General features: G+C 42.7%; 1 protein-coding gene across 1 annotated transcript in view; it reads right to left on the reverse strand.

Moving 5' to 3' along the window:
* Positions 1–7,908: 7,908 nt before the first annotated feature.
* Positions 7,909–18,893, reverse strand: part of LOC126463402 (uncharacterized) — a 137,660-nt gene continuing 126,675 nt past the window's right edge. The window contains exon 4 of the mRNA XM_050096158.1: positions 7,909–7,970. Coding sequence (XP_049952115.1) covers positions 7,909–7,970 — 62 coding nt within the window. The remainder of the gene's footprint in view (positions 7,971–18,893) is intronic.

Here is an 18,893-nt window from a genome sequence, read left to right on the forward strand (position 1 = left end):
TCAGACGTTATGTCTGGTTAAAAATGGAAAGTGACGCGGACCTCGATCAAGCGTGACTTCCTTTTAACTGTACGGTATATGTTACATTGCATTTAGGGACTTTCAAGTAATTGAACATGTATCAATAATTACAGATTTCTGTAGTTGTATATATACGTTTGGATGTAGCTGTATTGCGTTGATATACTGGTGGATATTGTGTGGTATGACTCCTGTAGTTGATAGTATAATTGGTATAATGTCAACTTTATCCTGATGCCACATGTCCTTGACTTCCTCAGCCAGTTCGATGTATTTTTCAATTTTTTCTCCTGTTTTCTTCTGTATTTTTGTTCTATTGGATATGGATATTTCGATTAGTTGTGTTAATTTCTTCTTTTTATTGGTGAGTATGATGTCAGGTTTGTTATGTGGTGTTGTTTTATCTGTTATAATGGTTCTGTTCCAGTATAATATGTATTCATCATTCTCCAGTACATTTTGTGGTGCATACTTGTATGTGGGAACGTGTTGTTGTGTTAGTTTATGTTGTATGGCAAGTTGTTGATGTATTATTTTTGCTACATTGTCATGTCTTCTGGTGTATTCTGTATTTGCTAGTATTGTACATCCGCTTGTGATGTGATCTACTGTTTCTATTTGTTGTTTGCAAACTCTGCATTTATCTGTTGTGGTATTGGGATCTTTAATAACATGCTTGCTGTAATATCTGGTGTTTATTGTTTGATCCTGTGTTGCAATCATGAATCTTTCCGTCTCACTGTATATATTACCTTTTCTTAGCCATGTGTTGCATGCGTCTTGATCGATGTGTGGCTGTGTTTATTTGTATCATTATTAATATTATTACTATTATTATTATTATTACTTTCTGTATGACCGGTTGTCTATTATGTAGAGTCTGTAAAAAAGGAAATAATAATTTTTCATTTTATTTTTGTGCAATATTTATGTATCTATATTATGCAAATAACGTCTGTGGTCGGCGAGTGTGGAAATCGAAGCCGACAATGATAACTGAAAAAATTAACTAAGATATTTATTAGCGTGTTTATTATAAGTAGTGCAGCCTTAAATGTTACTCCCTCTGTCTTCTTGTAGCCGTTAAAGTTGTAAGACCCAGTGACGCTCGCTTGAATGCTTGGTTAGCTTTCTCGTGTTCTTTGTTCGAGAAAGACGCCATTGAAGGCTGATGTATAAAAAAGGCGTGTACTTTGAATTAAGTTGATTTTTGAATATAGAATTTGTTAAAAATACTTGTAATAATTTATTGGTAGCTTGCCCAGTATTTCATTCCACATTTTTAGCCGTTTTCAGCATATTTAGAATTCTTCATGAAGCAGCGCTGCGTGGCGATTGCAATTAAGCAGGCAGGTAATGGTACATTAAAATTATTTCTTCCAGCTTCCCAGAGGCCTCAGAGGAGAATTGTGGATATTATTATGTCATTTTCAGGTGGACATGGGTAACTGCTATTACAATCTCAGTGACGTAAATAATTTACGTAACTCAGAGTGGTAAAACTTTACTTGTGCGATATCAAAGACTGCTGCGCTGAAACCTGTTCTGGCTAGAAATAATATTAAAATCAAATTTCATTTTTGTTTCATGCTCTCGTGTTAGTCGTGGCAGTCAACAGTATTCATATGTTAAAAAATCCATTGCAGCTTTTATGTTCAGCGAACATAGCATACTGTAACTTCTGTACGTGTAAATAAGAGTAATTTTCAGTGCATTTTAGAGGTGAAAGTAGAGAAGGACATGTTTCATTTCATAATTAGTTACAGTAATGATACTGTGTTCCATTTCTAACAGGCCAGTTGAGGGTTATGTGAAAATAGTTTGCAAATTAAAGATCACACGTCCACAGCAGGAAATCCTTTAGCGTTGTGCGTATCCCCACATAATAGGTCTAGGTGCACAAGTTTTTCAACTATAGAATTTCATGTTATCTTTTGTGCTCGCAACAATAAGCAATATATAGTTAATTAAGATGTTATGCAACATAAACTCCAAATAAAATCAAAAAGTGCGCGGTGGGGAGACCAATCCCATGCCTTGGTTCATTGGCGTCGATCATCCCTCATACGGTTCCGACTTGGCCCCTTCTATTTTCAAACGTTACCAAAACTTAAGTAATACCTTTGAGGACTTTACTTTGATAGCGATGATGCGTGCAAGCAGAGGTGGGGTTACGTCTCTGTCAACAAAGTCAAACATTCTACCGGGGGGGTTTAAAAAATTGGTCTCTCGTTGGAAGAAATGTATCCGTCACTAGTATGGGTACGTTGAGAAATTAAATATGTGGACATGAAGAATAAAGATGTAGAATGTTGACGTTTGTTTTATTCAAAAAGCTTTAAGAGATTTCACATAAGAAATTCGGAGGTATTATCTTTCAACACATCCTCAACAGTGAGAATTATATGCACATATAACCCTATAAGCATGACAGGGGGAAAATAAACAATGAATTATGTAAAGCCTAACTTGTGTAGTAAGAATCATGGTGATGAATTGCTCCCTTGAAATGACTTATATTCTTTTTTAATATGACTTATGTGAAATTTGTGAATCAATCTCCTGACAAAGTATTTATCAAAATCATCTAAATGTAAAATTGTCTTTTTGTTCTTCCATGCATTCCCTGCAATAAAGATGCCTGTAGCTATTTTTTTACTCTCTTCCTATATGCTCTCCATTGTGCGATGAGAAACACCATTAGCTCCTGCCACCCTTTTGAGTATATTTCTTAATGGGATTTTTACTAACACATCTGCCTTGTCTCACATAAATTCTGACACTACACGACAGTATCCCATACCCGACTATGAAGCAGTTTTTCTCCCCCTACAGTGTATGAATATTGCAATGCCATGTTGTGCAGAAAAGAGAGTGAGATTGCACGAAGTACATGGGAAGCTGGCGACAGACAGTTGACGACTAACAGACGAAGTCCACAGCTCAGCGGGCAACACACAATTGAGGGGGCCACCCCTCCAAAACAAAGGAATGAACTCTCCCAGCGCTCAAGACGAGAATGTGTTTCTGCGCAGGGGCGCTATTTTGCGCAGACTCTGTTCATTAAAATCCGTGCACCACAGTATCGCAGCACACCACTAGGGAAGTTAAAACAAAATAGCGCCGCCCATTGTAAAGCGGACCATCAAACGCGTTTCTCAATTTGAAAGGGACCAACGCTGCAACAATCCATGTTGTGTTGGTGAAAGTTTACAGGAACAGTGCATGATACAATGGTTGAATGTCACAAGCGCCAAACAAATGTGAATGACAAATGGTGAAGTGGCAGATTACCTGCCTGTGAAGAACCAAGAAGTGCAAGAGAAGTGGAAGCCCTGGTGCTCGAAGACAAGCGGATCGTAATCATGTCAGCAGTGAAAAAAGCAAAATCAAACAGGCATCAGTTTTCAACATCTTTCACGAATTTTTGAGTATGAAAAAGGTTGCTACACGCTGGCTTCCACGAATGCTCATATTCATTCATGAAGTTCAACGGAGTGAGGTAGCAGCACAAATGTTGCACCTGTTTTAGGCATATCTGGCTGACTAGTTCAGTAGCCTAATCAACATGGACGAGTGTCGAAAGTATCATTGTACCCCCCCCCCCCCTCCCAAAAGAACAGAGCAAAGTGGAAACACGTGGGTTCACCACCACTGGAAAAGTCGAACACTCAACCATCAACAGCAGCCAAGGTGATGCTAAGATAAATATTGGGACTGTCATGATATGGTGCTAACAGCTTAAGCTCTTAAAGGGAAAACCTTCACAGGAGCATACTACCGAAATCTTCTGAGGAGTCGTAACGTCGCTGGAAGCTGTCCAATGACGAGAAAGCCATGTAATATCCTGTGCAGGACACAGTCGCACTCTGTGTGTCAGGAATTGCTTAAATCTGATGCGTAGCATCTGCTTTATATTGGTACTCCGTGAGTGAAGTGATTGGAGAAGTAGCGTATTCATTACATACGCTCAAGTCACCTTAATGTGACTAATGCGTATATTCGACGTCAACGTGCAATAACCACTCACAGATGGCAGGTGATAGAACTATCAGTGAAGGATATGTAAAGCGTGTCGGAGGAAAGCACAAAACAGAAACGAAGCGATTTATCTAACGTCCAAAAGGGCATAATCATTGGCTTTCGGGCCAAGGGTGGAAGTACACTACTGGCCATTAAAACTGCTACACCACGAAGATGACGCACTACAGACGCGTAATTTAACCGACAGGAAGAAGATGCTGTGATATGCAAATGATAGCAGCAGCATGGACTATCAGTCGGAGACCACGGCGGCGGTTAACCATGACGCTGCAGCAGACAGGAGCGCCTACGATGGTGTACTCAACGACGAACCTGGGTGCACGAATGGCAAAACGTCATTTATTCGGTTGAATCCAAGTTCTGTTTACAGCATCATCATGGTCGCATCCGTGTTTGGCGACATCGCGGTGAACGCACATTGGAAGCGTGTATTCGTGTATCACCCGGCGTGATGGTATGGGGTGCCATTGGTTACACATCTCGGTCACCACTTGTTCGCATTGACGGCACTTTGAACAGTGGACGTTACATTTCAGATATGTTACGACCCGTGGCTCTACCCTTCATTCGATCCCTGCGAAACGCTACATTTCAGCAGGATAATGCACGACCGCATGTTGCAGGTCCTGTACGGGCCTTTCTGGATACAAAAAATGTTCGACAGCTGCCCTGGCCAGCACATTCTCCAGATCTCTCACCAACAGAAAACGTCTGGTCAATGGTGCCCGAGCAACTCACTCACCACAATACGCCAGTCACTACTCTTGATGAACTGTGGTATCGTATTGAAGCTGCATGGGCATCTGTACCTGTACACGCCATCTAAGCTCTGTTTGACTCAATGCCCAGGCGTATCAAGGTCGTTATTATGGCCAGAAGTGGTTGTTCTGGGTACTGATTTCTCAGGATCTATGTACCCAAATTGCGTGAAAATGTAATCGCATGTCAGTTCTAGTATAATATATTTGTCCAATGAATACCCGTTTATCATCTGCATTTCTTCTTGGTGTAGCAATTTTAATGGCCAGTAGTGTATAAAGCGTGTCGGGGGGATGCATCATACAGAGCATTCCTTGTCGTAATGTCAAAACGAAGCGATTTATCTAACGTCCAAAAGGACATAATCATTAGCTTTCGGGCCAAGGGTGGAAGTATTTCCGAAACGACTAAGTTTGTAAATTGTTCGCGTGACACCGAGGTTAAAGTATACCGTCCATGACGAGATGGTGCACCATCGGCAGTAGATGACAGGGGTGAAGGATGGCTGTGGATATGTGTACGGGCGAACAGACGTGCAACAGTTGAGCGACTGGCCACGCGGATGAACCAAGGGGCCACCAAAAGTGGCTCCTCAGTGTCTGTTCAGCAAAATTTACTGTACAGGAGCTTCCGCAGCAGGCGCCTAATTCATACACTCATGCTGATTGTTGTTCATCGCCGATAAATGCTGGTATTTGCACACCAATACCGCAACTAGGTGTCCACTGAGTGGCGACAGATGGCCTTTCCAGGTAACACATTTTTTGCTCTATCGGACGGATGACCGTTGGCGTGCACGGCGTGAAATGTCTGAAAGCAAACACCTTGCAGCAATCGTCCGAACGGTCCGGGCTGGCGGTGGGAGCGTTACGATCTGGGGAATGTTTTGATGCCGTTCCCTGGGTGATCTCACCACGGGTCCTGGGGGAGCTGGTCACATTAAATGTAAATGTCGTGTGTCTAGAGCCACCCGTCGGGTAGACCGTTCGCCTGGTGCAAGTTGACGCCACTTCGGCGACTTGCGCGTCGACGGGGATGAAATGATGATGATTAGGACAACACAACACCCAGACCCTGAGCGGAGAAAATCTCCGACCCAGCCGGGAATCTAACCCGAGCCCTTAGTATTGACATTCTGTCGCGCTGACCACACAGCTACGGGGGACGGGCGGGGGGGGTGGGGGGGGGGGGCGGGGGGGCGTGGACGGTGGTCACATTAATGTGACTAGACAGTTTATTCTACAGGGTGTCCCAGGAGGAATGGTCAGTATTCAGGGATATGACAGGAAACATTCGAAGCAAAAAACTATAATAAATTGTTCCGGCGTAACGAAAAGCTCCGGCTCGAAGATGGAGAATGTAAAGGCAGAGAAGGCTGTGAGACAACGTCAGCCAATAGCGCGCTGACCAGAGCGTCGCCACAACAGATTCGACCTCTACAAGAAGCGAACATAAGCGCTGCTCCTGCCAGCCTCGGCTGCACAGTATTAGCACAGGACTAGACGGAGACTAGCAGACTAGCACAGTACCAGACCGGCACTTGCAGAACAGTTATTAGTGATCTATATCAATAGCTTACATGGACAGGGTATGTAGTGAAAGACACTTATTTGCATGCAGCCCATTGCTTGCGGCAACCCGTTGCAAATACAAAGTATTGTCAATCTGTTTATTTCTAATGAAAGTCAATAATGTGATTTGCTCGAATTGTTGTATAGCATTCCGAGAACGGAGCAACGATTTAGGCATCTCGTGATGACTGGGTGTTGTGTGATGTCCTCAGGTTAGTTATGTTTAAGTAGTTCTAAGTTCTAGGGGACTGATGACCATAGATGTTAAGTCCCATAGTGCTCAGAGCCATTTGAACCATTATTTTAGGCACCCTACAAGCGACGAGTGGGCAGGACCCTCATGAACATGGCCTATAAAATGCGTCCCATAAGGCCTACGAGCACTTCTTCATCTCAGATATTGTGAAATAAATCTCTTCTACTGCAAGCTCTTTGCTTTAGTATGAGCCTATATAGGAAAACAATGTTCAGTAAACATGAGATCTAAAGTGCATAGATTAAAAGCTATAAGCACCTGTTCATCTTCGCTTATTTGAAACACACCTCTTCTACTGAACAAGTGCTCATAGCTCTTAATGTTTGCGTTTTAGATGCCATGTCGCCAAACAATTTTTTCTTGATTTGGTCCATACTATATACTTCCAAAATGTGCAGAGCACAGAGCTTGCAGTAGAAGAGATTTGTTTTAATGTATCGAACAAGTGCTCATAGCTCTTAAGGCATGCATTTTAGAGACCACGTTTACAAGACGTTTCGCTCCGAACGATCATTCCTGTCATATCCCTGAATATTAACCATTCCCCTAGATATTTTGTACATGTTATGGAACAAGATGCCTAAAGCGCGGAACAAGATGTTATATATTTTAATGAAAAATGGTTCAAATGGCTCTGAGCACTATGGGACTTAAGTACTGAGGTCATCAGTCCCCTAGAACTTAGAACTACTTAAACCTAACCAACCAAAGGACATCACACACATCCATGCCCGAGGCAGGATTCGAACCTGCGACTGTAGCGGTCGCGCGGTTCCAGACTGTAGCGCCTAGAATCGCTCGGCCACTTCGGCCGGCTATTTTAATGACAATAACTTTTGGTTGAATGATACACTATACGGTGTAAATTAAACGAATTTACAGCAGCGTATTTAATTATCTCTATTAGCCATAAGCTGCGATAATTCATGATATTTTTTTATTAGTAATAATTCCTTCAACTCATTATGTGGTGCATAGGGCTGCAACAAAGGATCACCATCTTCATCTGTCTTCTGCTAGGAGCCGGCCGCTGTGGCCGAACGGTTCTAGGTGCTTCAGTCCGGAACCGCGCTGCTGCTACGGTCGCAGGTTCGAACCCTGCCTCGGGAATAGATATGTTAGATGTCCTTAGGTTAGTTAGGTTTACGTAGTTCAAAGCCTGGGGGACATGACCTCAGATGTTAAGTCCCATGGTGCTCAGAGCCATTTGAACCATCTGATAGGATTTTGACTTCTTCCCATCAGGTTCCTTCCTGTTTACTTTCTGCTTAAAGCGATCGTCTCCACGTCATTTTGGACCTGGCTCGTCTCCGTCGTCCCTGCGGGATCAAATCATGACATAATTTTATGAAAAAGTCTCATAAGATAGCTACCCACTCGACAAGTACGATTAATTATAACCACCTAGTACGTGGACAAGGTAAGTTTTCACTATAGAGCAAGTTTAAAGGACACTGTATAATTCGATACTTTATATTTATTAACTAAACTAATTCATGGTGCTAAGACGTTAGTGCCAGATAGCCGTGTTCCACAGGCAGTGATGTAGACTGAAACCATGGGCGCTTCAGGTTAGGTTTCTGCAACAACACAGTTTCTTGAAAGTTTGACATTACCTGTGAAACTATAGCCGTTATATACACAGAGGAAAACTTCCTCTTCGGTAATTGAAGTTTGATGTTTCTTATGCACTTCTGAAAAATTTCGAACAACTCCAGCAGATGGCAGTGCCGTAGTGAACCATAAAAATGGCGCCTAAGCTAGACACTCGTTATAAGTAAAGTATTACAATCGAATTCTTCGTTGCGGAAAGTGAAACTGTGGTGAACAAATAAATAAATAAAAATAAAAAGATTCCATAAAGACGTGTGTGTAGTGTATGGTAATAATGCAGTTGACAGGAGTACTGTTGGACGATGAATAAAGCGAGTTAAAGCATTAGAAACTGAGCTCCATGACCGAATACATTCCGGACGTCCTGTCGTAGCCATCGCACAGACATCCTGAATCGCTTGTACGCCATTATTCGTTCAGACTAGCGCATCACAACTCAACAATTGGCTCTACAGTTACTGCTGAGCATTGGAAGTGCATCTGCAAATGGCAGTCTTGGATATTCAAAGGAATTATCAAGACTGGCTCTATAAAGCTCACAATAGACCACAAGATTCAAAAGTCATTTTATTTGAACTGTTGGAGCTATTTGAGGCCAATGGAGAATTCTTTCTGTCACGTTCATTATGGGCGACGTGCCTCACTTCGAGCTGGAAACGTAAAGGCAGTCATTGGAATGGAGTGGCACCATCCTAAGCCACCAGACACGATGAAAAGTCAACATAGGCATGTGTTGCCATAATGGAAAACATTAATTTATAGACACATGTGAAGACTGAGAACAAACTCAATATCATGAGAGCGTAATTCATGGAGTGCCACATGTGTGCGAGCACAGGATACGAGCAATTACTTACAGGGAACGAGTGCTCTTACACAGCTCTGGCGTAAGTCCATAACACAACGGAGACCATGTAAAAAACAGTACACACAAAAGAAATGTTGACTGACGTCACCAAATTTTAACTCAAGAGAATAAGTTTGTGCTACGAAAAAACTATGCAAATTTATCTGAGTGTGCTTTCGTCTAATTGGAAACGGATGTAGTGGTCAAGTTATATCGGCTTATTTTATTCCCCTTAAAATATTAATTTAAAACGGAGGAGGGTCTATAAAAAGGGATCCGTTGCTAAATGATAAAAAAGGGAGACAACCTGGGAAATTTCTTTCATTAATCTGTGCTTTAGGAAAACCTCATATTGTTGGCACGGAAATAACATCGGAGCCGTCAGCCAGCATCACATGGGGACTGAATAACCACAAAACAGGTGTGGATGTGACGGAGGATGTGAAGAACACGTACAGATTACGGTTAGATAACCTCCAAAGCCAACGGTGGTTTTCAGATAAGGGAAATTAAGGTTGCATTGTAATTAGGTCACTCGGTGCTTTGTATTCGGACTGGACTGATGACTTTTCTATCCGCCAGGCTATAACTACGTTATTTACTGAGTTATGTTCTGAAATAGATTTGTCTGCGTACTGTAACAAAACAAGGTGCAGTGTTTGTAATTCTGTTGAAGACAAAGCCAACTGTGTATCTTTTCGATTGTCATTTGTATTGCAAGGAAAGTGAGTGAACAGGTGAGAAAATTGTGCTTTCATCTTTACGTGCGCTTTAGAGTGATATGAAGTTTTAAAACGAAAAATCTTAATCGACGTTTGCAAGCTAGAACCATTGTTTTTTCTCTAGAATTTCAACTTTTAATTCAGTCGTCTTATGGAAATCACCTCGCAGCGGCAGTGAATTAACGTTAGGCAGTCATATGTTTAGTTAGTGTTCGAGAACGTATTTTGCTCTGGTAAAAATAGCTTTTACAGATATTTTTAACCAGACCGGTTGAAAGCAGCCTTGTAACTAAGCAGAACTATATAGATAGAGTTGTATTTTATTCCGAATATTAGGGCTTGGGATCAAGGCTACCTGTTTCATTCAGACAGATTTCGGAAACAGCCACAATGTTTAGGAATTGACAGATAATTTCGAAAAATAAACTCCCTTTTGATAAGTTTTCGGCTGTGGTGTGATTTAAAGAGTAGGTTTGTTAGTTTGGGGGGTAACATAAAAGCCGACTGAAGAAATACACGTTAATTTTCATGGAACACGTGTAAAGTTAACGGAAATGAGGAATGCCTACCCACACGTCAGCTGAGAGCCTGAGATTCGACGATATCTAAGCTTTTATGTGCCGAAAATTACCTCGAAACGTCCACACCTGTAAACACAATTCTTTTCACAGGCTTCCATGCAGAGGAAGTAAATTACTGGGGGATATCGGTGAAGCCGTAAAATGTTCGGTTTTTAGGACTTGAGAGAAGTTTAACGTTTAACAGCCAGTGATTCAGAATTTACTGCTGGAATGGGGGATGTGGGTCTACCTACGATAGATGCGATGACGTATCGTAGTTTTACGACAGTCGGCGGTAGAAGGTAATGAAAAACGCTCCCTCATGGGGAACTTCAGCTCAGTGAATTATACTGTGGGGTAAGGCGGCTTATGTCGGTAGAAGGCAAATATAGACTTACAAGGGAAGTGCCAAGGTTGGGAAATGAAGTTCGGTGTGGGACGGCGCGTGTTTGCAGCACTACCCCATAGTGTTACAATGCCCTAGCCATACGGCCAGATGGCCAGCCATTCACGAGAAAAACGCTCCGAAACTTTCAGTCCTAGAGTATATAATACCGATGCGTCCGCTCACTGAACCAAATGGCGCGGTGGCCGATGCAATATTGGTAGCAATTCGTGCTTCGTGTTTTCAAAGTATCTATTTGCTTTTCCTTATTGAAAAAAAAAACACAATGAAGTTCAAATTGAAAACTTTTGTTCTTTCAACATTTCCAACTTTTCCAACCAAATTATATCCTTTAGATATTCGTTAGTATTGCATACTGACAATATTTCATTTCTATCATGTATATTACACATAACATCCGTCGAACAGGAGCGTAAGGCTTCTATCCGACTAGTTTAGGTACACGATCAACTTCAATGTCATGAGATCGCTATAAACGAGGGTCCCCACAAAGTGGCATTTGACAAACTTGGAGAGCGAAGGGATAGCCTCGCATCCGCGCTCCCTGCACTACAAACAGGGAAGAAGAACTTAGCAGTTGCTTTTGCGCGCTTGGAACGAGTACACGTGTGTGTAAGTTTTTCCTGCTGCTAACGTTTTGTAGTTACAATGCTTCGAAGTGAACATATCGCGAGTTCTGAAGGACTTGTAGAAGATATTACCTACGATTCTCTACACAGCGAGAAATTGAAGTTGCTGATTAAAGATGCAGTTACCCATTTCAATGCACTGCTGGTTGAAAACGATTTACTAGCGTCAGAAGATTCGCCGTCAATTCCACACGAAGCTATGATGATGACACAGAAGTTATACAACACTCTGATAGATTTCTTGAGTGAAAACACTATCGTGGTTGATAAAGAGTTACTTCAAGAGAATGAAGGTGATGAAGATTTAGAATTCGAAGAGGTTACAATAGACGATTCTTCGGACGAGTGTGAACCCCCAGGGAAAAAAATCCAAAGAGCCTACGTATATACCGCTAGAATACAAAATACAATGCGTCAACATTGCGAAAGCACATCCTCGATGGAGTCCGCAGGCGCTGAAAAGTAAAGGATGTCATCGTTATTTTTTTTTTAAAAAAAAAAAGTATTTATCACGATGGGAAGACTAAATTAAAAAGGGTGGGTCTGTATTTGACAAATACACAGCGATAGATTCGTGGACTTACGATCGTTTTGTCGAAGCTAGGCACAATTACCAGCAAGTTACCTCTCGAAATCTGCAACAATGGGCTTTAGCAGCGGCCCCAAATATGAAAACTTGAAATTTAAAGCTTCTAATCGGTGGGTGGCGAGATTTAAACAACGGTACAGAACTCGTCAACGGAAAGTATCAAAATTCGTATCACGAAAGGAAACAGTGACATTGGAAGAAACCTTGGCTGTTGCAGAAACTTTACGGCTACGAACTCGAGATTTAACGCCCACTTTTGACAAGGACTATATTATCAACAAGGATCAGACAAGTATGTGACACAAAATGAAATCACATTCTATAAATGGTATTTCAAACAACGAATACCCATTTGAATAATTCTCTTATATAATCATGTAATTGTACAATCGTTTCGGCCATTAAATATCGTGCTGTTTCATTTGCTTTTAGGATGTCAGTACCAGTCATCCACAAAAGAAGCACGACCGTACTTGTGAACAGAGTGGACATGAATAAAGTTACGCATTCGTGTACAGCACAATATGCTATTACTTTTTCTGGACGTGTCCTGCCGAGTGTTTTCGTATGCCTGCAGGAGATAACAGGTGCATTTGGACCCCGAGTCCAGAAGACGATCGATGAATACTCCAAAACATACAAGAACGTCATTATGACGTCATCAAAATCTGGAAAGCTGACTACAAACACGTACAACGAGTTTCTTAAAACATCTTTGAAGCCCTACCTTGGGGACAAGAGGTTTCTCCTCATCGTCGACTCCTGGGGAGGGCAAACACAACCAGAACTGTATGACGAGGTTTTCCAGGACGACGCACAACGTCCCACCTGTACCCCCAAAGTTATTCCACCGAAGTATACACCACTAGTGCAGCCATGTGATGTTTATTTTTACAGACAGCTGAAAAATTTCTTTAAAGCGTGCAAAATTGCCCACGTCAATTGAACAGGAACGAGAGATTAATTCACGAGAAGATTGTTCAAAATGTGTGTGAAATCTTATGAGACTTAACTGCTAAGGTCATCAGTCCCTAAGCTTACACACTACGTAACATAAATTATCCTAAGGACAAACACACACACCCATGCCCGAGGGAGGACTCGAACCTCCGCCGGGACCAGCCGCACAGTCCATGACCGCAGCGCCCTAGACCGCTCGGCTAATCACACGCGGCCAGAAGATTGTATCAAAATTCTCTCGATCATTCACCATCAGTCATCATCTCCTGTTTTTCATAATATGATCCAATACGCATGGTTTGCGTCGAAACTAACCGCAGAAAGACACGTCCTTAGAAATGTTAACGAGGTCTGCTTTTCGACCACCAAAAGAAACTCAAGATGGTTATTTGAGAGTGTCCCTTATTAATATGGTGTTCAAAGAAATATTTAACAGACATGAATTTGTTTCCAGATGATCCCCATTAAATATTTTAAAAATCAGATTACTGTATAACCTCGTTTTAGATACTTTACTAGTTCTGATGTCACATAAAATATTTTTCTGAAAACAAAAACTACTAACATGTAGGAAATAACATTCAACAGTGTCATTAACTGCCTAACTTTCTTAGGATAAAGTATGTGGGTGGACTGTTCATACATAAAGGAGTTTTCTGCAGAGTTGGCGAGGAGAGGTACATGTAAAAAAAGTTGACAAGAAGAAGGGACAGGATATGAGTTAACACATCAAGGGATAGCCTCCATGGTAATTGAGCGACCTGTAGACGGTGGGACGTAGTTTGCAACTGCTAATCTGAGATGAAGAGATTGGCACAGGGGAGAAATTCGTGGCGGGCTCCATCAGAGCAGTCAGAAAACTGATGACTCAAAGGAAAGAGCGTAAATGCTGTAGATTACGATAGAGACAGTATTACATTTAGCAAGTGCAAATGCTCTTATGAGATGAAGAGGTGAGCACAGTACATGAATTCATTGCGAGCTGCATCAAACCAGTCAGAATATTGACGAAACAAAAAAGGTGACACTGTCAAGGACACCGAAGGAATCAACATGTACTTCCTGTCTTTCTAATTTTGCTTCGAAACCGCTACATACAATATCAAGAAACCAACACGTATCCAGAAAACGCTTTATGTTATGTCTAACACATGAGGCGTAGCTGCAGAAGAGCAAGAACCTGAATATTTCTGTGACAAGTTAAAACTGTCCGCCAGAGTGTCTGTCTGGATGCAGGAATCGGGTGTCCTCTACTGGAAGTAATTTACACTTGTCACAATAATGTTTATCGCCGCATTTACTCAACTGAAGATTAGAAATATGTAAGCTCTTAAGCAAGAAATCGTTGACTGGATTCTCGGAAATTTTGTGGGTGCTACTGAGTTGTTTAACAATCTGAAAGAGGTAGTCGGGTTCCTGTAACTGTAAACTCCTAACTTACTGCGGACATGTGAAACTTGTTTACATTCTGACTATCACGTTAACAATCATTTGACAAACAACGTTTACATTGCACATAAACGCAGTATCCAGAGATTATGACCAAAGAGTAGGCTTTCTTTTGAAAAAATTGTGTGCTTCCGCAACGATAATCAGCTCATTCAAGAAGCGTATGAAGAAACCGCCTCTCTACGAATAATTGAAGGGTTCCACATTAGCCTCTTCATCATCTTGCTTAACATTTAACTCAATGTACCTACCTTTGGCACCTCAATTCTGGGCGCAAACTGGAAACTACATAAAAAAAGACTGGGCAGGTGAGTGTGTCTTCAGGGGCCACAAGGTATATTACCTTTATTTCGCTTCACATTTTACTAAGATTTTTGTTTTTTATCGGAGCGCCACACGCATATTCAGTATATCTATGTGCAATATGTCAGTATACACATCCTTCCTCCCCTCACCTAATGATTCAAAAACATGAATGACAGTTCAAATGGTTCAAATGGCTCTGAGCACTATGGGACTTAACATCTGAGGTCATCAGTCTCCTAGAACTTAGAACTACTTAAACCTAACTAACCTAAGGACATCACACGCATCCATGCCCGAGGCAGGATTCGAACCTGCGACCGTAGCAGTCGCGAGGTTCCGGACTGAAGCTCCTAGAACCGCTCGGCCACCGCGGCCGGCATGAATGACAGTGTATAAGATAAATTTTCGTATCTAGATCTCTGGGAGTACAGGTAGTCTGTCTACTGTGGCAAAATAGCCAACGCTATATGGCTCAAATGGTTCAAATGGCTCTGAGTACTATGGGACTTAACATCTTAGGTCATCAGTCCCCTAGAACTTAGAACTACTTAAACCTAACTAACCTAAGGACATCACACACATCTATGCCCGAGGCAGGATTCGAACCTGCGACCGTAGCAGTCCCGCGGTTCCGGACTGAAGCGCCTAGAACCGTACGGCCACCGCGGCCGGCCCCAACGCTATATACCATGTACCATGTAGCAATGAGGTTTCTGTTCGCCCTGGACGAAACTCTTGTACGTGTTGGCAACCCACAATGGGAAGCACTCTGGACACTTCGGGAGAAACGGGACATGTGGGTTCCAAAAGCGTTCACTCGGCAGTGTTCCAGGAGACGCGAAGCAGGCGACATCGACTAAGCGTCAGTGTGCCTATTCAAAGTTAATTCATTACCTTATTTTTGTACATTTCAGCTCCAGTCCAAATTAACGTCTTGCTCTCATCGCTCTTTGCTCTGTATACGGAAATTTTTTTGGTTAATTTCGAAACATTGTGACGAGTTGCATTTATCTCTGTTCAAAAATGTGGATTCGTGATGTATCTTCTCAGTTCAGTCTGATTCAGTTCGTTGGAGATCTCACGAATATCCGCACATCAAAAAAGTTTTGCATCACCTCCGTTCCGAGAGTTCAATAACTTGTACAGAAAATTGGTTTAGAGATCAACATAAACGTCATTCGGCCCTTTTTATTGCTCCTGAAAACCACACATCGCATGTTGTACCACCATACAGCGAGCCCTTCAGAGTTAGTGGTCCAGATTGCTGTACACACCGGTACTTCTAATACCCAGTAGCATGTCCTCTCGCGTTGATACATGCCTTTATTCGTCGTGGCATACTATCCACAAGTTCATCAAGGCACTGTTGGTACAGATTGTCCCACTACTCAACGGCGATTCGGCGTAGATCCCTCAGAGTAGTTGGTGGGTCACTTCGTCCATAAACAGCCCTTTTCAATCTATTCCAGGTATGTTCGATAGGGTTCATGGCTGGAGAAGATGCTGGCCACTCTAGTCGAGCGATGTCGTTATCCTGAAGGAAGTCATTCACAAGATGTGCACGACTCGGGCGTGATTTGTCGTCCATGAAGACGCATGTCTCGCCAATATGCTGCCGATATGGTTGCACTGTCGGTCGGAGTACGGCATCACATAGCGTACAGCGGCTACGGTGCCTTCCATGACCACCAGTGGCGTACGTCGGCTCCACATAATGCCACCCCAAAACAGCAGGGAACCTCCACCTTTCTGCACTCGCTGGACAGTGTGTCTAAGGCGTTCAGTCTGACCGATTTGCCTCCAAACACATCTGACGATTGTGCGGTTGAAGGCATATGCAATACTCATTGGTGAAGAGAACATGATACCAATCCTGACCGTTCCATTCGGCATGTTGTTGGACCCATCTCTACCGCGCTGCATGGTGTCGTGGTTGCAAAGATGAACCTCGCCATGGACGTCGGGAGTAAAGCTGCGCTTCATGAAGTCTATTGCGCACAGTTTGAGTCATAACACGACGTCCTGTGACTGCACGAAAAGCATTATTCAACATTGTGGCTTTGCTGTCAGGGTTCCTCCGAGCCATAAACCGTAGGTAGCGGTCATCCACTGCAGTAGTAGCCCTTGGGCGGCCTGAGTGAGGCATGTCATCGACGGTTCCTGTATCTCTGTACCTCGTCCACGTCCGAATAACGTTACTTTGGTTCACTCCGGGACGCCTGCACATTTCCCTTGTTGAGAGCCCTTCCTGGCACAAAGTAACAATGCTGACGCTATCGAACCGCAGTATTGACCATCAAGGCATGGTTGAACTACAGACAACACGAGCCGCGCACCTCCTTCTAGTGGAATGACTGATCGTCTGTCGGACCCCCTCCGTCTAATAGGCGCTGCTCAGGAATGGTTGTTTACATCTTTGGGCGGGTTTAGTGACATCTCTGAACAATTAAAGGGCCTTTGTCAGTGACAATATCTACAGTCAGGAGTGCTGGGAACCGGGGTGATCAAAAATTTTTTTGATGTGTGTAGTATACTTGAACAATTTCTGAAACTTCACAAATTTCGATTTCTGTTCGCAGTCTAGTTTCGACAGGTCTTGGTTGTCTCAGGACATTTTAAGTACGGGTCTGAGAGCCTCAAGTTCGCGGATCGTATCTCACAGGAAAATATCATGTCCAATTTTGTTAGCTGTTCTGAACTTTACCATTCATTTTAGGCAGAATTTTTTTGTGACGACCAGGTGTTCGCGGATTGTCAGAATCCTTACATGTCACAGTTACTGTTTCTCTGGGTAAAATTTCCAAATTAGTCTCAGAATGTCTTCTATGGTGCAACTATTAACAGTTTATTCTTATCAATGAATTCTTGTTCACTTGCTTCGTGCACTGAAATCATGGGAACGACTGTTCGCTAACCACGTGCATACTGATTCGATTTTTCTTTATTCTTGTATTTGTCCTGGATATCTATTATATGTGCATATGGGCGTGAAAGTCGCCATAGAAAAATTCCTCTGACCCTTCCATAATTAATGATAAATCGTTCTGGGGGCTCCAAGACGCAGTTGTAAATGTAATTTTGTAACTCAGCCGAGAGTGTTATGAAGAACAGCAACCATCACCCATTTATTAGTTGTTTATTTTATTAGTTTGTTCAGTTGTGTATTCAATAAACGCATTTTTTAATCAGAGCACGTGCTTAATATTCCCTTGCAAACTTACATTTTTACGTCGTACTGCTATCCATTGTGCAACAGACAAATATGGCCGAGTTATTTACTTAATATTTTTCAACTATCATAAATGTGCAAGTCCGGCAACTCCATTTAAACATTAAAGGTTTTGAAACTTCCTGGCAGATTAAAACTGTGTGCCCGACCGAGACTCGAACTCGGGACCTTTGTCTTTCGCGGGCAAGTGCTCTACCATCTGAGCTACCGAAGCACGACTCACGCCCGGTACTCACAGCTTTACTTCTGCCAGTACCTCGTCTCCTACCTTCCAAACTTTACAGAAGCTCTCCTGCGAACCAGGTTCGCAGGAGAGCTTCTGTAAAGTTTGGAAGGTAGGAGACGAGGTACTGGCAGAAGTAAAGCTGTGAGTACCGGGCGTGAGTCGTGCTTCGGTAGCTCAGATGGTAGAGCACTTGCCCGCGAAAGGCAAAGGTCCCGAGTTCGAGTCTCGGTCGGGCACACAGTTTTAATCTGCCAGGAAGTTTCATATCAGCGCACACTCCGCTGCAGAGTGAAAATCTCATTCTGGAAACATCCCCCAGGCTGTGGCTAAGCCATGTCTCCGCAATATCCTTTCTTTCAGGAGTGCTGGTTCTGCCAGGTTCGCAGGAGAGCTTCTGTAAAGTTTGGAAGGTAGGAGACGAGGTACTGGCAGAAGTAAAGCTGTGAGTACCGGGCGTGAGTCGTGCTTTGGTAGCTCAGATGGTAGAGCACTTGCCCACGAAAGGCAAAGGTCCCGAGTTCGAGTCTCGGTCGGGCACACAGTTTTAATCTGCCAGGAAGTTTCATATCAGCGCACACTCCGCTGCAGAGTGAAAATCTCATTCTTGATTAAAGGTTTTTCTTTCACGTATATACAAATACAGGCTTACTACCTCTCATGTTAATAGATACCTCATTTTTATGGCCACCATCAAGAGCACCGATC

Source organism: Schistocerca serialis, chromosome 1, assembly GCF_023864345.2.
Source record: "Schistocerca serialis cubense isolate TAMUIC-IGC-003099 chromosome 1, iqSchSeri2.2, whole genome shotgun sequence".
NCBI lineage: Eukaryota > Metazoa > Arthropoda > Insecta > Orthoptera > Acrididae > Schistocerca > Schistocerca serialis.